Below are 18676 nucleotides of genomic sequence, written 5' to 3' on the forward strand. Positions count from 1 at the left end.
TCTTTTTTAGGAACAGTATCTCCAGGTTTCAGACTCACACTATGGATCGTCATACTAGTGGGTTATAATGGCAAGTTCTTCCTTTCCACTGTTACTCATCTGTAATAGCCGACGGTTAAATAAATATGAACGATTCCTTTGCACATTTCTGTAGATATCCTTCGAAATTGAAAATGTTCACAACCTTTACAGTAGTCTAAGACACGCTATTGATTTACAGAGACTGTGCTGCTTTATGGGTTATGTAAGTGTTATGTAAGTATGCCTTGTTATGAGAAACTGTCAGGGTGGCTGGCTACAACACGTTTAAGCCAACAGGCAGTCCAACACAAATTCCACAGGGAGGGGAAAAAGCTTTATTAATACTTTAATATATATCAATAATACTTTATATACAAAATATGTACATCCTTTGCATTACATTTCAAAATAAAAATCCCAAGTACCTCTTTCTATACAAAACTATTATATTTGTTTTACTTTACATTCACTCTCTTTGCCACAGACACATTTAAAGCAAATATGTTTGAATCACCTGCCACTGTTTGTGTCTGTGTTAAAACGAGTAAAGGCAACAGCGTGAGCTAAAAACAGGCCTGGACTCGACTGGAAAGCAGTGGGCAATATGCAAATCAGGCTGACGCCATATGTATACTGTACACGATGTCGCAACGTACAGCCAATCGCTCCCTCAGCCTTTCCCTACAAAATACACTCAGTGGGTCACGTATCAAAAATAGAGATGTACGAGTAGTATAAGCAAAAGAAATAATTACAAGACACTGCTTCACAGGAACTCCACCTAAAAAAATGCAGAAACAGTCATGAGCAACAAATGAAATCATAAAAGCGTGTATGGCCACATCATTCATCGACAGACATGAGTGACACACCTCGTACGGCGACAACGCCCTGAATTCTTTGAACTCTAAACTCTGCGTTCATTTAGCTTTGCCATAACTGAAGGAGTTAAAGGGGCAATTTTTTTTTTTTGTTTTGTTTTTTGTGGTAGGTCTAAAACAATAGTTTGTTGCATTTACAGGAGCAACAAACACTGAAAGTAGATCATCCTTAAAAGTCATTCAAGCAGCATCTACGACGGAGCTTTTGTTCAATCTTTACATTCATTACAGACTGGCGTGTGTGTTTGTGTGCGCGCGCAAAGAAAATAGCTCCAAAATGTTTTTAAATGGGGTGTGTGTTTGTGTGTGGAAGGGTTAGTCTACACCTTACATTCTAGGTTAACCTTTGACATTCAACAATAAGTGCTGAGATGACAGGTATTGCAGAAAAACACTTGCGCGCTCCCTCGTGCACTCTAAACTGACCGTATTAAAACTCACAGTATTTCAGAGCCATGCAAAAGGTCTAACATGAGCCTTCTCGTGGCCATGCCAGAATCCCCACAGAAAGTCTCATTTCACTTCAGGAGCTCATGGTAGATGGAGGTGGGACACAATGGGTCAAACTACAGCTGCTGTTTAATGGGATACCAGTGCTTTCGTGTTCGTTTATCCCATTCGACATTCAGAGGACACGATTTGTGACACATCTGCTCAGTCTTTGGTTTCCAGATTCAAGGGAGCGACCTGCTTTAAAGCTTTGTGAAACGTGGGGGAGTCCATGCGACTCTGGTGGTGTACTGGAGATCCTGCCCTCGGGGACATGGACATCATCAGAGACGAGGGAAGTGCCTCTGGGGGTAGGCCTGCTGCAGAACCGCTCATGCCTGGGTACATGACAGGCAAGCCCCCAGGGTACCAGCATTTCTCCAGCATGGGCAGATACGCTGCTGCTGCCGCTGCTGCGGGGGGGATGAGGTAGAAGGGAAGGCAAAACGGGTTCTGGTTAGGGGAGAAGCTCAGGTAACTACCAGGAACTCCTGTCGTGTGACTGGAGAGAATTTCATCTTCCGGGGAGTCCGATCTCAGCTTCTTGGCCCGAGGCTCATCATCCTCCTGCTTGATGGCACTGGCCATGCGCTCAGATCCCGAATGGTTGAGCTCCCCCTCCATCGAGTGGCTTTCTGACCACTGGGCTTTGGGGTCCCGCTTGTCATGTTCTCCCCCATAGCCACTGTCAGTGTCTGTGTCACTACCGCTCAGCTCCCCTGTCCCGTGGGGATAAGTCCTTTGAATGACTGGGACGCAGTTCTTAGCAGGGCCTTCAGAGGCCCTTTGTGGCTGTCCGGCGGATTTCTTCACTTTTTCAGAAGAGCCCACATCCTCATCCGGCCGAAGGCTGCTTTGATGCTGCAGGACTTCCGCTGCTACCTTTTGGATGTGAGTGATTACGTGCGAAGGAGTCAAGTCCCTGCTGCTTTCTTGGGTGGCCATATAGTGCAGAACCTCTTTGGCGCATAAGTGAAAGCCAGAGCGGAACATCTCCTCACTGCTCTCAGCGCTGTCAACTCCATGATCACCTAGGTGATTAAAAAAAAAAAAAGTTTAAATCCTCTTTACAGCAAGTTTTACCTCAATAAAAAACACAACAGACCACACAGTGCCAGCCCCAGTGATGCCTCTGTACCATTTCCACTTCACAGCCTAAACAAATAAGAAAAAGAAAAATGAAAACTCAAACTTACCAAGCTGCAGGTCCTTCTGTAGAGCGATAATTTTCTGCTGCTGCTGCTCCAGGAGAGAACTCAGGGCTTTCACATGCTTGAGAGTGAGTTCCAGCACCACAGCTTTCTCCAAATGACCCAGCGTCTAAAACAGGAAGACCTTCAATAAGCATGTTGATCTTTCTTATGTAACACATTCTGCAGCTGAACAGAGAACAAGTCTGGAACACCCGGGAAGTCATGCAGTCCATGTACACACGTACAAAAACTTCTAGTAACAAATTTTAAAATAACAGCAATTAAATGAATTTTTTTTAAGTACGATTGCAATTAAAATTTAAAAAATAAAACTTTTTAAAAATTATTATTATTCGGTTCTTCTCTTAATAAAAAATAAATATAGATATATGTATATAAATATATATTTTTTAAGGCTTCAAAGCTGAACTGAAAATATGGCGCAAACAAACTGCTCAGCAGAACCATGTGGCGTCTCAGATTCTCTGGCTGTTAGCAAACCTGCCATATGCTGAAATAATACTCACTGTAAGCTTAAGATGTTCTGGCAATAAATCTTTCAGTTGGGCAATGCATTCGTTTATTCTGTCGCGTCTCTTCTTCTCGATAAGTCGGTGGGGCAACTTGTAGGTCTCCTGGAGAGGGTTGTGAAAGGTGGTCAGTGAAATTCTGCTCAGATTTAACTGTTTAAATATATTACACTTGTAAAAACTAGAACTTACCTTGCTCTCATTATCTCGCTTCATGCCCCTCCTGGGTTTATACACATAAATTGGAAAATCCACTCTTTGGAGAGAAGATTAAATTAGCTGATTTCACAGAGCTTCAGTATAAAGTGCAGAATGACATTTTTTTATGTAATAGAAATTGCTTCGTTTACCCTTGCATGTCAGCTATATCCAGAGAGGGGTGTTTTGGCATACAGGGAGGTGGTTGCGCGCTGGTAATCCTCTCCATGTCGATTAAATGTAAAACCTGAAGAAAATGCTTTTTTTTTTTTTTTTTTTTAAAAACTCCAAAATTTGTCCCAGCAGCCGCAATTCAAAATGAAAAAAAAAAAAACTTTCCAAGATAAAAGAAATAAATGAGAAAAAATTATTTCCTCTTATCCAGTGTGAGTGTGTTTTCCTGTTGTGAGCTGCAGTCGAGCGCAGCTGGAGTTTTGTCGCCCTTAGGTCCGGGACTCAGTAGTATGTCTAGGGAGGCTCCACGCCCGGCGCAATGTGTGAGAGCTGGGTGGATTTCTGACTACGTGTTAAATAAACCCTGTGACTGCAGGCACGTCTCTCAGCTACAGACACAGACTCCGCTCCGTCACATGAGCCTCACGTGTTGGACGGTGCTTTCAACTCCTCACCTCCCCGCTCGCTCCGCCCCCTCTCTCTGCTGCTGGAGCAAACCCATTTGTGTAGTACTCCTCCACCGGGGCCGAGTCCCGTGTACCACCACGCTTCGGATCTCGGGGGTTGAGTCGTGTTTGCAGAGCAGAGCGTGTTTATGGAGGCAGAAAGTAGAGCAACAGATTTCCCCTGGACAGTTAGGAAGTGTGGAGCCGTTTTCCCCATGTTAACTGGCATAGTAAGCTTCATAGTAAGCTGCACTATAGAAACACTAGCATAAAATACTATAGCCTCGACGCTGAAATACAACTTTTTTATTTGTTATTATTGGGTATTAGCAAAAGGCCTACATTTTGAGATGAAACAAAAAGTGTGGTAAAATTAAGCGAAACTAGTTAACATGTAGAAATTATAACGCAGAAGAAGCTTTTATCATTAAGTTGCAACACTTGTTTACAAAAACTCTTCCAAGACTTTGCTCATTTTAGACGCTTTATTTTCTCACGCTAACATACTTACACTGGGCTCAATGCGGGCGAGACAAACAGTTGCGACACGATGAGTCACGCGATAATTATCTATGGGGTCTCAACGTTTCAGTGCGGCCAGCGGGCCACTCATTTTAGCTCTCCGCATTTTCAGAGCCTGCCAAGTGTCACGCGCTCAATGTGGCGTGGACACCCGTGTAATTTCATTCTGTACGGGTCTGGTGTGCGGCACGTGCACGTGCACCTGCGGCAGGATGACAGAGTCCCTGTGGTGGAGCGTTTTCTTTCTACATACCCGCACCGTGCTGGTACTTATTAGACCTGCTTGTACCCAGCGCGCTGTCACGTTGAGCTCCTCATGGCCGGGAGAGAGCCGAAGAGCGGATCCCTGTCGGTGACGTCAGTCCAGCAGACGACCGAGAATGCCCGACTGGTCGGTCGGTTCCACCCGCCGACGTCCCGAAGCAGACAGACTAAATATAGAAACAGCTTCAAAACAACGGAGAGGAGGGAACGGGAAGGGGTTGCAGATAAGATTTTGCACTTAATTCCGATAAGGGGGGGAGGGGGTGCCAACTACTGTTTTCAACTCATCTTTCCGTTTTCACTGTTCTGTGGAGATGCAACTGTCTGCATTTCTTATCATTTCACACAATTAGGTGCCAAACTGTGTGGTTTTAAAATAATATTAACAGTATCTGATTACCCCGAACTGTGTGCATATAGCCTACTCCCATTAGTGTAGAAAATTTGCACTCGTTCTCCGTGCCCTAAAATATTAGTTGATATAAGTCAATATAAGTTGTTTAAGAATCATTGTAACCACGCTGCACCCTTAAAGTTTGCATTTACAGATGCAGAAAGTCTGCACCTACTACCACCTTCTTTATGCAAGAATCGGCATTATGAAGCATGAGCTTCTCTGACCACAGTTTATCTGCTGAAAAACACTCAAGCAAGAATGCTGATTTTGCACCGAGGGACTCGTTTAAGGGTTTTGGAGGGATAATTTTGTAGAAAATTGTTTACATTTTTCTGGAAATGACTGACAAATGAATGGCTCTTGTATGCAGACATTTCATTAAAAAATGAATTTAAAAAAAATCTAAATATCAGGACACCAACTGATTGAACCTGGACAGTTACACATTAAGTAGAGCTTGGTGAACATATACTTGGCTGTCAGAGAATCAGGAAAGTCCCTGATCAATGAGGATATATTCTACTCAGATGTTCCTCGTTTCCAGTCAGCATATACAGATTCTCTGAAAGCCAGAAGAATAATTCGGGACGTGGCCCAGTTTAATTTTTAAACCAAACTTTCCGTGTGAACCCATATAGAACATTTTGCTTATTGCCAGTGAGCGGCATTTGTATTTCAGTATCCATTTGTGTGATCAGATGAAGACAAATTCATACATTTTTCTGCTTTATAAGTCTGCAGTTACTGAAATAAAGATACAAAGGCAGTATTAAAAGAAATGAGTCATGTGGTAATGTACGAATGTGTGCATTTGTAAACAAAAACACATTATAAATCCTGTAAAAGCACATCAATAACAAACACAGCAAAGGGAGTAAAGGATAATTACATCAATTTTAATAAATAATTCTACTCCAGTATACAAATTGATAGCGCCTAAATTTTTTTAAGTAATTATAATATTCATAAGTAACCGTTTTTTCCCCCCTCTTGTCATTTTTCTATACAAAAGCGAAGGTAAGCAACAAATTGTATATACACATAGGTAGTCCAAAAATGAGAGAAGTCTAACAGTAGCAACTAATGAGTTTTGGTGGAAATAAAAGTGACTCAGCACAAGCAGCAAACATGTCTCAGACTTAACTCGAGGACCAAAAACGGGCACAAATGGAAGAAGTCTGCTGCAAAAACTGGACAAATTTATTATTGTAAAAATGACACAACTCCTGAGCAAATATTAGCATGAGTGGCACTAAATGTCCTTTACGACCCAGTTAAATAAGAAAGCAAATATATCATAAAATTAGTTAGCGCTGAGATATGACACTGTTGGCTTTACACAGGTGAAAGTAAACTATCCATATATATTGCTCTCAAACATTATGCTATCTATACTGAGTGCCGTTGCCCCTCAACAAGTACGCACATTTTCAAGAAATAAAAGAAGAAAGTAAAACTGAGAAGGCCAGCTTATTAAGTATTATCCCTATCTGTGTGTAAGTACAGGCAACCAACAGCTCTCTATTTTATCCAGAGACAAAACATCGGGCTGTGCTTTTAAATAAGACAAAAATGATGGAATTTCAACCCACACACCAATGAGGTTGCATATTTAAGTTAATATATTGCACAACATACAAAAATAAGACGTGTAATACTGCTCATTATTCTAGAAATATAAATAGAGAACAATAACATAAAAAAAAGAACAACAAATGGGACTATTCCCTCTTGTCCAGTCAGCTTTTTCCCCCCATTTCAAGTTCAACCAGTGAAGGCCTTGTGGTCAGAAATCCAAATGATTTCTACTTAGGAAACATTTGGCACCAGTTCTGACAGGCCTGAACAGAATGAGGTGGGTGAGTGTCACGTTCTAGAGTAACACATGCGTGGTGGGTAGAGCTACACATCGCCTTATGACTACCTATGTTACAGTGTTTCCCTACCGTTATAAGTTACACTCAGTGCAGTATACATTATGTGCAACCTCGGCGTGAGGAGTGCGCGCTCCACCTGGGCGCAAAGCCGACGCGGAGCTCCTTCAGGGCTGTGTGCCGGTCGACCTCACGCAGGCTGCTGAGGGTTGACGTTCATGTGCTGAGGGTGTCCCAAAAGGCCGATCCGCTGCTTCTGCTTCCTCTGCTCTGTCATCTGAGGGGAACAGAGAGGGCTCGGTTTGTTAAAAGAAGAAAAAAGAAAAAATTATTCCACCTTCTCTGCTCTGCAGTCTTAATCGATTCAGTCTTTCGTAGCACCTTATAGAAACTGACAAAATGCAGCAGCAAACTCTGCATGCAGCTCAACTGAAACACATTCTTCTGAAATCCTGCCAGCCTTGTCATCCACTTTGCTGTGTCTTCTGACGAAAGCAGCCGAATACAAACTACTAATCCTGAAACTCAGTCAAGAGAAATTTCAGAGATCAAGAGAAGCGCATGAGTCAAAACGCAGGTGCTAACCTTTATACGAGCAGGAACAAGAGAGGGTTTTCTGCTAAGAATTTACTTTAATTGACATAAAGTGGTGATTTGCACCTCGGCAGTGAAACACAACAATATTAAAAGTGAGAAGACAAAGTGGTCCTGTAATGAGTGTTCCAGCAGAAATAATTCTGCGCAGAGGGACGTGTTAGACAAAAATATCATTTAAAGTCAGACAGCAATAGCATGCTGTCCTTTTTGCGCTATAATTTGCTAATTATGGCAATCTTTTGAGTGACTCAACATGGAGAGCGCTCATGGCATAATTTTCACTCTCCGGTGAATAAACGTTGGTTTGTTCCTGAGAAAGTAAAGAGTTTAAATTCATCAAGCGAAGGAAAAGAAATCAAAGCAGGCTGTGCGAGCATTTGTGCGTTGCAGCGCGATGTGACAGATGTTCCTGTGCCCGTCATCGCTCTTGGAGGCACAATAATCATTTCCCCCACTGTCTGGGTCAAAATGTCTCTGAAACATTCACTTCCTCACAAATAGTTCTCATTTCGAGGGTAAAAGGCTTTTTACAATTCTGTTTACTAGAAACAGCAGATTGTGCAACAATCGTCTTGTTTTCCTGGATATGCAATACCAGCAGAACTGTATCCTTACACAACTTCTAGTGTGTCTGCTGAATGCAAAAAGTAAAATCTTTTACAGAATAACCAAACTGAACTGAAGTTTGGTTTAATAACGCACCGAAATAAGACAGATACAAAGAAAAAAGCTTAGCTAACGGGTCTATAATCCAGAGAAACAAAAATGTGCTTATAACTCAGTGATGAAAATAAAATCAGATTGAGAATCTCATGAGCGGTGCTGTGAACTATGACTCACCACCTTTTGCATTTAGAAAGCTTTGCATCTAAAGGGCAATGAGGAGCAAACAAACAAACAAAACTGAAAAAACGTCAGCTTTGCTCTTTACAAAAAGAAAAAGAAAAAAACCCCTCTAATGCTTCATGTTTTCTCCCCCTGACAAAGTGTCAGACATCAAAATCAGATTCTCGGTCTTTTGATCAACTTTAGCTCAAACCGACCTGTTCCTTGAGCTCGGTCAGCTGGCCTGAGAGGTTGGACACCAGTTTCATTGTGGACTCCAGTTTCTCCTGCAGATTTCTGATCTCATTTTGCTCCCCATCTGCGTCACTGCTGACCAAAGACATGGCCCGCATTCGTGGAAACCAGTCCAAGTTGTGCTCCTGGTAAACAGAAATTTGATTTGTTAGGAGAGGTATGAAGACACAATGAAATGTATTTATCACGTTCCCCGTGACTGCCTTCAGGGTGCTGGAACCTTTGCAATTTTCTAGGAAGTTTTTCACTTCTCATTCTAATTTTAACTCACCAGAACAAGCTTAAATGGCAAAAGGCCATATGAAATTTGTACTCCCCCCCCATCTAATGCCCAGTTTTAGTGTCTGGCTTGTGTGCAGTGATTTAAAGCTGACTCTAAAAGTGGAATCAAACTAATTAGAATGGGACTTTCCATATTAGAATCACATGGGATACGCAGGCATTCTTGAAATCACTCACACGAGGCAGCTCACTTGTTTGATCTGTTTCTATCACGCCTAATCTTAAAGAACAGACGATCACACTGGCAGGCGTACAGAAATTTTCTCATATGACTCCACATTCTTTGCATCATATACACAGATAAACACCGAGATCTCGAATGTTCTCATCACTACTTCAAAATGCTCTCTGAGATATATATATATATATATAGGTATATATATAGATATATAGATAGATATATAGATAGATATATAGATAGATAGATAGATAGCAATACTAATATATAAAAAAAATAAAATGTTAATAATGTTATTTAGATGAAGCAGCATACAGAAAGGCATGTCATGTTCCTTAAATCAGCACAACGATCTGCCCTAATGCTGCATGAATGAAATGCAAGTGTGCGGCACTGCAGGCACTGTCCAGAAATCGTGCAGTGCCAAAGAACTGGGCTGAAAAAGTCCCCGCGTTTCAGTGGTCGATTTGGAGACATCGACGCAAGTGAGGTGGCCGTGCATACCGCAAACCAGCCCTGGGTCAGACGGTAGCCCGAGGGGGAATCACACAACACTAAAATAATGAGCAGCAAACAGTCATTCTGAAAGGAGGAGAGGACGGCTGTGAGCAAGTTCCACTTCCTGAATGCAAAGAGACAGAGGCTGTGTTTACTAGTTTACCTGCCTCCTCCCACTCTAACACGCACTTCTATATCTGAGGACAGCTACTGCAATATTTGGTACGTGTAAGAAATTAAATTAAATAAAAAGATACAAATGTGCCATTTTGATTATTGGAACGCTCCAGTTTCTCTAAGAAAGATTGTCATCTCTCGCTGACTGTCACAGATATAATAATTTGAAAACACCTTCCTGTTCCCAGACTCGGCTCTGCTTAAAAAAAACAAAAGCAAAACAAAACAAAAAAATCACCTAAACACGACAGAGGTCATTTCCCCCATTTGGATGTAGCCCGCAGGTTGCAGCCACACGTGTGTTTGTTTGACGACTTTATCACTTAACGGCCTAGCCTTCTTTCCATCCCCAGTGTTTACATATGAAAGCACTTCCAGTAAACTGAGAAGTGCAGGCATGACTTAAGAGTCTACAACGTGCTGGTTCAATGGAAATGACGGAAGTACATTTTTCATTATTAAAACCGCACGGGCCATGACAGAGAAACAGGATGCTGTGTGGTTAAAATAGCAACACAAAACGTCACAGTCATGCCACAAGCCACCTGATGAGCTGACGACCCACTCACTTTACAAATATGCAAATAAAGGCCCCCCCTTCTCCCCCCTCCCAGAATTATCACAGTCTTGAACGTTTACGGCAGCGGATGATTGGAAATAGAGCAAATAGAGCATGGGTGTCATTTTTTTTTAAGCGTCGGACATAATTAGAAGTAGGACAATGGGTGCAAACTGAGCATCGTCTTTTTTTACTGTTTTCTTTTTAACACCTTAGATATGACATTTCACCCAGAGCCCTCCACCATTGACGTCAGTCCCAGTCATTGTCAGAGTAGTCTGACTTCTACACCCCCTTATGTCCCGCTGCTTCTTCCACGTTAGTGCAGCATCAAAAAAATCGAAACACAGTGGGAGAGAGGCAGCTCAGATTGAAACACAAGAGCCTGAAAATATACCATCTGCTAATCAAATCACTGGTAAATACAGTGGAATATGTCTGTAATAAAAGAAAAGAAAAAAACAAGAGCTAACAACTGAAAAAGCTATAACAAAATAATTCATTAATAACTCCTATTACTGTTGGCAGAAATTATATTCATTATTATTATTATTATTATTATCGTCATGCAACTTTTGTGCATTCAAATAAAGTTTAACACAGCAAGTATCCAAAAATTGGAGAAAAATCAGAAACCAGCACAGTTGAAATTAGCTGTATGTTGTATAAAAAAATAGATGTATGTATGACTGTACGATAATTTATTGGCACTACTGCACTCTACATTATTATGGTTTAAAAAATATGAATATTATTGTGAAGTTTTATTTAATGTAGATAACATTACATGTTTACTTACATTTTTTCATGCAGGATTTTTTTAATATCTAAAAAATAAGTTAAATAAGTTGTATGGTTTTCCGTCTGCCACCCAACCAAAAAATAAAACCAAAAAACTCCAATAAACCTCATCCCATTTTAAAAGCTGATAAAACGATATCCTTGCACACAACGTGACTCAATTTAACCTCTGTGAATGATTTACTGAATGCGTTTTATGACAGACGCTCTATGAATGATATACTCTTTGTAACGAGACACAAGGACACTTGCTGAGAGTTGATGTTAAGGATGACTGGGCACGCCAGCATCTTTCAAACAATGTGCAACTTCTTCTGTTTGGCTAAGACCCTTAACCCAGTCGGAATGAACCCTTGACAAACGTATTTTGGCTCAGTGGGAGTACACCGCTAATGAGCGAGAGGACAGGGAGTTAATCCCAAATCAGGTGGTTCCTCACAAGACTAAGGGTAGCAGATCAAGGCAAAAAGCAGGAAAGTGGGCTAAATGGCATCTAATGAGAAACTGGGTCAAAAACTGACAGCAGCACAAGTGCGTCAGGGGAGCAACCACTTCAGAAACAGGGGCTTTCCTGTGGCAGTTAAAATGCTTTCTAATTGCTCACAGACTACAGGTATGATGCAGCAATCAAAACAATCACTTTTCAGACCCTTTTATTTTTCTGAAAGGCACAATTCTACAGATATCCACTTGAATCACTTTCTACGCTGGCTGTACATTTATCTGATTGGCATAAACACGAGCACTTGGCATTTGCTATCTTATAGTATTTTATGATAGCAAAGCCTTTGTTGGAACTAATAACAGTGATGACGTACTTTCTATACAACACATAGAAATATGCATTATGTCAGGATAGAAAAAAGTAAAATAAATAACCCAAGGTTTCAGTGTGTTTGCATGCCAAAGTGGCTGTCATGTGGTGATGTAAAGGGTGCATGCATGTGTGTTTAATGATTAAAACAATGCATGCCTCCTTCGGAGGATTAAAACCTTTTATGCCAATGGCAGACTGTGCCTGAATGTTAATTGTCCATTCATAAAATGGACTGATGTGATAATGCTTTGGAAGGATTCAAGGTCACAGAGGTAGGGATTACATAAAAGCAGAGCTGGTACACTAGAGCACACGAGGTGAAAAAAAATAAATATTACTGCCTGTCACAGTGCAGGAAGCGAAAAAGACTGCAGTAATCACTTCTGTCCGAACCCATATAAACCTTTACGCCTAGTCGAAGCGCCTACAGTGTTCTTCACGAGTGAAGGTTAACCTCAGTTAAGACCACAGCGGTAGCAGATACAGTGTTGCACCGTACGTTTTGCTAATGTAGGCTTTGAGGCACACCTGTAGCACTGAAGAAGATGAGCGAGAGCTCTATTTTGAGAGGAAGGCAGCTAGAAGAAAGTGAAAAACAAGTCGATTACAGAATTTCCGGAGTGTCTGTGAATTTGAAGGATATAAAAAAAAAGAAAAAAAGATTGACGATCAGGTAGATGTATCAGTCTGTAATATAAGTACCTAGTAGCTCAGTTCTTAATTAGTATCAACCCCAACAAAGCAGAAAGCAAATAGATGGAAATATACACTGTTGAAAAACAAATTTAAGTAAATTCATATTATTAGGAACTGGGACTCGCATACTACCTTACTGAAGTAGCTTTAGCAATAATTAAATTAACGTCTAAAGCAAAGAAAGAAAATATCCACAACGTACCTAATTAAAATAAAGGTCTTTCAACATCTTCTTTGGGGCTTTTTTTAACGCAACTGAAATCAAGACTCGGAAGACTTGCAGCTACACTAGTATTTACTCCAATAAGACCCTCATTAAACTAGTGCATGTCAGTGACAACATCCTTACCCGGATCATTTCAGCCACATAGCTCTCTGGGCCAGTGTACTCTGTTGAGTCCTTGACCTTCACCAGGACAATGAAGAACAAGTAGTGCCACATGTTGTGCTCAACTTTGATGTGCTCTTCAAAGGTGACCGTCTTGTTGTCAAACTTATCTCTTTCCAAACCTAAAAATAAATAAATAAATAAATAAATAAATAAATGACATAATTTCTTTCACACACACACACACACACACACACACACACACACACACACACACACACACACACACACCCACACACACCCACACACACACACACACACGCACACACCAAATAATCTGTCCTCTTTACTTCTTAGGAAAAGTGAGGAAATAAATTTTCTTATGCAAGCCTGCATCATCATTTTTGTGACCTAAATAATGACAGATGATGATCTTTTTTTTTTTTTTTAAAGACAGGAAATGGGGGTATGAGGGAATGGGCAGACAAAACAAGCGAGCACAATTTCAACTTACTACTGATTATTTAGTTGAAATTACCCTCCTGACATAAAAAAAGAAGAAAAGAAGAAAAAAAAGTGGCGGTGCAGTGACAGATGAGGCCAGTGTCTGAGTATGTGTACTGTCTAACATGGTCAAGACCCATATGGTAACAGGAAGAAACACTCCTCCTCCACATCAGCACCTGCCATGACTAACCATTCATTCTGGGAAGAGGAGGCGTTTGGTTGTTTACCCAGAAGAAAAAAAAGAAGAAAGAAAAAAAGCCCCCATTTGAAAACAGACCTGATGTGAAGTTGCATCATAGCAGGAGCATGCTCATATGAGAGCTGAGAACAGGGCACTCGTTTGATTTCCCTTAATTTCATCATCATCATCCATTTGCATCGTTCACACCCGCAAAATTACCGAGTCTGTAGCGAAACGTGTTGCGTATTGACTGTAGCTTCGACTCGAATGGAACTAAAAAGGCATTTCCGCTTTTTCTTTTAAACTTGAAGAATGGAGTGCTACTAGTACATAGAAATGAGGGTTAAAAAGACAGGAAAAGAAGTGTCAAAGGTCATGAGTCATATTCCCATAATGCTGACATATTACAGCGTTTGCCGAGTAGGCAGAATGGCTCTAAAAGTAAAACTAGAATTACCACCTAGCTGTTGTAGGCCTCCTCCAACTAAACAAGTTTCCCTTCCCACCTTTGTTTGAATGTGTTTGAATTCTCACCAACTTCATCGACTCATTCCATTAGATATCAGTGTTTGTCATGGCAAGCCTCACCTTTGACACTAATTTCTAATTATTTCATTCAAAAGAGGTCCTAGATGTCAAGAAATTCAGTCCAAGCCTTCCTGATATACTAAATTGGGGATGCACATACATAAATTTCCTTGCCTTCATCATTTCAGCACTATTGGATGTGTAACTTTATTTATAAACTGAAGATAGCATGATGGACAAAGACAAAGACCCACAGTTTGGGCAGAGCCTTCAGAATAAAAATATCACATCCAAAATAATGGCCCGTATTTATATAGCGCTTTACTAGTCCCTAAGGACCCCAAAGCGCCTTACATATCCAGTCACATCCACACACTGGATGAAAGAAAATGTTAAGCTGTGCGTTTAACTTTGTGTGAAAGAAGTGTGCTTTGAGTCCAGGTAACCATATGTTTGAAACTAACACAAGAGCAGGACTGATGTGAGGTCATGTAATGTTTCATAACCCAAATCTAATCAGTTCACACTGAAGTCTGTGAGAACACCAGCGAAACGTATAAATACCTCCCAAATTAAACAATTCTCACTTTCATGAGAATAGGACAGTAACCTTGAGCACAAATTAAAATGGGGCCATTGAAAGCATAAATAGCAGCACTTAAACAGTCTTAACTATTTTAAAAAGTTATTTTGCTTCTTTCCTCACCGCAAATAAAACATGTTGTCTTCAGAATTTCCTCTTTCTTCTGCTTCTCACTTCTCAGGTCAGCAAATGTGTCAATAATGACACCAAAGATGAGGTTAAGGACAATAATGATGACCATGAAGAAGAAGAGCAGGTCGTAGATAACCCTTGCTGCAAAAAGTGGTTCCTGTTGAAGCCAAAGAAATTGGGGGGGGGGGGGGGGGATTGAGACAGGCAATGAAAGCTCGCACGTTATGTCAGCCAATGAGAGCATTTTTCAGTTTAGAAGGTCAGTGAGGAGCAGAGAGAAAAAACAAACACACATGTTACTAAATCATTACTCACAGATGAAGCTGAACAAGTTTTCAAAGCAGTCTTACAAGTACAAGCACTGACCTGTGATTCTGAAAACTTCTAAGAGAATGCATAAAAATATTATGTCCTTTGAGAGGAGTGTATATACATATATAAGAACTAAGTTAACATATTGGTATGACTCAGTGCCCTTTTGCATGGGTACAATCCAGCTGTAAGGTTGTGTTTGGCAGGCTTCTGAACAACTGAAAACAGTTGTGACATCAATGCAAATGAGCAATAAGTTATATGAAGTTAATAAAAGTGTGAATGATTCATAATTCTTTGTGCCATCTTGTGGGTTGAGTTGCAGGTCTAATGCGTGGTCGTTACAAACTTGTCTTCATCCTGTGTGTTTTTGCTATGTTTGGAGCTTTGAAAACATCCTCCTTGTAAAGGACAACTTTCAATCACAGACTTTCAGACATACTGGACTCCTGATAAATGGACTGGTTCTTATATAGCGCTTTTCTACTCTACTGGAGCACTCAAAGTGCTTCGTATCCTCTACTACACTTATTACCTCATCCAACACATATTAAATTGACAGCATGTCTACTTTTACTTATAATGTTTAATATTAAATTCCTTATTACAAGACTAAATACACCTTTAAATATCTGTTATCTTCTCAATTTAGCTGAACTCGAGTTAGACTTATTGTGCATGGTAGGGGGATGTGCCAGTACGTCTCATCTGTGTTGCTAGACTTTAAAGTAAAAAACAGGAAAACCGATATTTGGTCATTTTATGACTCTTCTTCACACCCTCAAAGGTGTGATCTCTCCTCATTGTTGGGTTCCTGTTTTTTATACCTCTTTGGATGGTTTCCGTAGGACGTCCCCGACACCTCCCCCACTCCTGAGGCCGTGGCTCAGTACTGTGACAATGCACATGAGCAAGGAATCGCACGTCCGCTCCTTGTCCTCAATCACTACCGCTGACGGCTGGATGGCAAGGGAAGCTACAAAGACACAGCGAAGTGTTACTGTAGGATCCTTTAAAGTTTACTCTGCATTTCTATCATCCAGCAAAAATACCTTTATATATGGTTTCAATAAAATAAGTGGCTACCTTACTTAAAGATTCAATTATATTACCAAAATAAATTAGGAGGTTTTAATGTGACTGAGGACATTCTTCAACTTCCCACACAAAGGCTAGTCACCAGACTACCCTAATTAGCCCGCCTGGTGATGACGGATGGGAAGCTCAGACAAGGTCAAGCTCCAGCAGTTTGAGGATTCGACATGGTTGGCCGATCAATTTAAAGGTGCTACGTGTTCACCTTTGAACGATGGCTTTATCCCAACAAGGTCGGATGGTTTGCAAAAACTCATTGTTTGCAGTTAGAGAGTCCCCGCACCATCCCTGGGTGGACCCATCGACCTGCTCTAATCTCTGACCTTTCAGCTATGGGCCCCTACATCAAGTCTTAGGCTTGGTACTGTGAGACCACAAAGTCTAAAGAGTCTAAACCCCTGGTGTATGACCCAGCTCCCTGAAAGCCCCCAGTTGGCCCAGTCAGTTTTAATCCCATGACCACCCAGTCGCCTAGATTTGTAGCTCGGTGGGACGAATCTCTTCTGGGCAAGTCAGAAATGTGTGAGAACATAAAGCCCTTCACACAAACACGTGCACCCAGCCTCGTGGAAAAATTCAAGAGATTCACAAACAAACATGGATTTACACTTAAAAAGAAACCTTCGACCCAAGCCTCCACCCCATGTACACGCACTCACATTTACCTTTCACTTTGTCAACCTACCATCCATCGTGGCCTCTGCTGAGCAGTTTTCTCCATTTTCTTTCTGACAAACTCCACCAGAGAGGAACTCTCCCACCATGCTGGCTCCATGCTCTGTTCAGTTGGGAACGGAAGAAATTATGCAAGTATCCAAACTATACAAGGTTCACATTTGAGAGTCAAACACTCATTTTTATGCAATGCATTTTTGTGGCGACGAATAGTGATAGTGTAGCTGGATGCTAAGAGCAAGTGAATGTACAAAGATCCTCCACACTTAATATTTTTCATCTTTGGTTTTTTTTAGTGATTCAGAATGAATGAGGAAAAACATTCCATGCGTTCTGGCATCTGGGTAAGGCATGACATGCATTTTGGTTCCAGCAAGGAAATGGCAAGAAGCCTGTATTTCAACTTACCGAGAGTTTTGTTGGGTATCCGGTCCACAGCCAAAATAAAGTCGTCCTTGAAGAAGATGTATCCCACAATAGAGAAGAGGTAGACGAGGATAAGCGCCAACACAGCTGTCAGAACAATTGAGCGGCCATTGCGGGTTACGCTCTTTATTACGTTCAGCAGGGTTTCTTCTCGGTAAACCAGGTCAAAGAGCTGGAAAGAACAAGGGTTTAGAGATGTGTGTGGAACATCTGGAACTGGGTTAAATCTCATATATGAAATGTGTATAGGATGAAGTATGTGTGAGCTCACATACTAGTAGACTGTAAAAGAAGACATGGACAAAGACCCCCAAGCTGCAGATAATCAAATAGAGCAGGTGGTACAAGAACTCGACATCCATAATCATGGCTGTGTATCCACGTGTAAAGGTTCCTCTGTTTCCAACGAAGCTCATCAGGAAGATGACCTTATTACATAACTGAAGAACAATGGAAAACACACAGCATGTATAATCAGTATGGTAAGGTTTGTTCAAAGGCAGTGCAAGAAGAATTTCAAACAGTCATTGTTCAGACTACTAAATATATAGTGCAAGTGCTGCATTGTCAGCGTAGTGTGGAATCTCCCTGACCTGATATACAAGATTTAAGATTTAATGAGTGACATTTGTATTAGCAGCTGTTTGAAGGCAAAATCTTGCTTGAACAGAGTCCGTGTTTCTGTACTGCATGAAAATTAAATGTCAGGTTCATGCCCACTTACATTAAAGCCTCCTAGTAGGAGCAATGTGGGCTCGAGGCCCACCGAGAAGATCAGGCGCAGGATGGTGGAGGCAATGAGTGCCCTGATACCGTGAGGCTGAGGCAGCACTATGACAATAGCCAGTGAAACCAGCATAGCCATCCACAGCAGGGCAGACAGATGGGGCTCCAGAGTGCCTGAGGATGAAGGAGACGTCATTAGGGCGAGATGAGAAAGCTTTCACTCAATCTTTTCCATCACAGCCAACTATTTTAAGTAGTTATTAATTCTTTTATCAAGTCAAATGATAATCCAGTCAGTCGGGAGTGAGGCAAGTCACACTCGCCAACATCGGTGCGCCATGACATAAATGCATCAGTTTATCTGTTTAAACATGAAAGCAGCTGTGTGATCGTTGCAGTGAAGCAAACACACAAGCCCTTTTCAACAAGGCCATCTTTCAGATGTATTCATTCATAAAAAAGCTTCAGGAAACAGAATAGTAAGCCTTTCATTTTTAGAGAAGGAACAA

At 41.1% G+C, this 18676-nt stretch overlaps 2 protein-coding genes across 17 annotated transcripts in view; both read right to left on the reverse strand.

Moving 5' to 3' along the window:
• Nucleotides 1–333: 333 nt before the first annotated feature.
• bhlhe40 (basic helix-loop-helix family, member e40) lies at nt 334–4890 on the reverse strand. Its single transcript, XM_082532115.1, has 5 exons — nt 3465–4890; nt 3307–3370; nt 3112–3219; nt 2588–2711; nt 334–2422 (listed from the first exon to the last, which is right to left on the reverse strand). Exons 1-5 carry the CDS (start codon nt 3539–3541, stop codon nt 1557–1559), a joined length of 1239 nt encoding a protein of 412 aa, XP_082388241.1. The 5' UTR covers nt 3542–4890; the 3' UTR covers nt 334–1556.
• Nucleotides 4891–5990: 1100 nt separating this feature from the next.
• The window catches only part of LOC309705970 (inositol 1,4,5-trisphosphate-gated calcium channel ITPR1-like), an 80235-nt gene continuing 67549 nt past the window's right edge, over nt 5991–18676 (reverse strand). For all 16 annotated transcript variants that reach the window (XM_082532064.1, XM_082532063.1, XM_082532061.1 and 13 more), the window contains 9 exons: nt 18166–18341; nt 17717–17881; nt 17424–17613; nt 17026–17118; nt 16073–16221; nt 14925–15090; nt 13024–13184; nt 8630–8791; nt 5991–7266 (listed from right to left, as the gene is read on the reverse strand). In XM_082532064.1, the coding sequence (XP_082388190.1) occupies nt 7180–7266; nt 8630–8791; nt 13024–13184; nt 14925–15090; nt 16073–16221; nt 17026–17118; nt 17424–17613; nt 17717–17881; nt 18166–18341 (1349 nt within the window). In that variant the 3' untranslated portion in view covers nt 5991–7179. The remainder of the gene's footprint in view (nt 7267–8629; nt 8792–13023; nt 13185–14924; nt 15091–16072; nt 16222–17025; nt 17119–17423; nt 17614–17716; nt 17882–18165; nt 18342–18676) is intronic.

This window comes from Aulonocara stuartgranti (genome assembly GCF_965226115.1).
Source record: "Aulonocara stuartgranti genome assembly, chromosome: 5".
NCBI classification, from domain to species: domain Eukaryota; kingdom Metazoa; phylum Chordata; class Actinopteri; order Cichliformes; family Cichlidae; genus Aulonocara; species Aulonocara stuartgranti.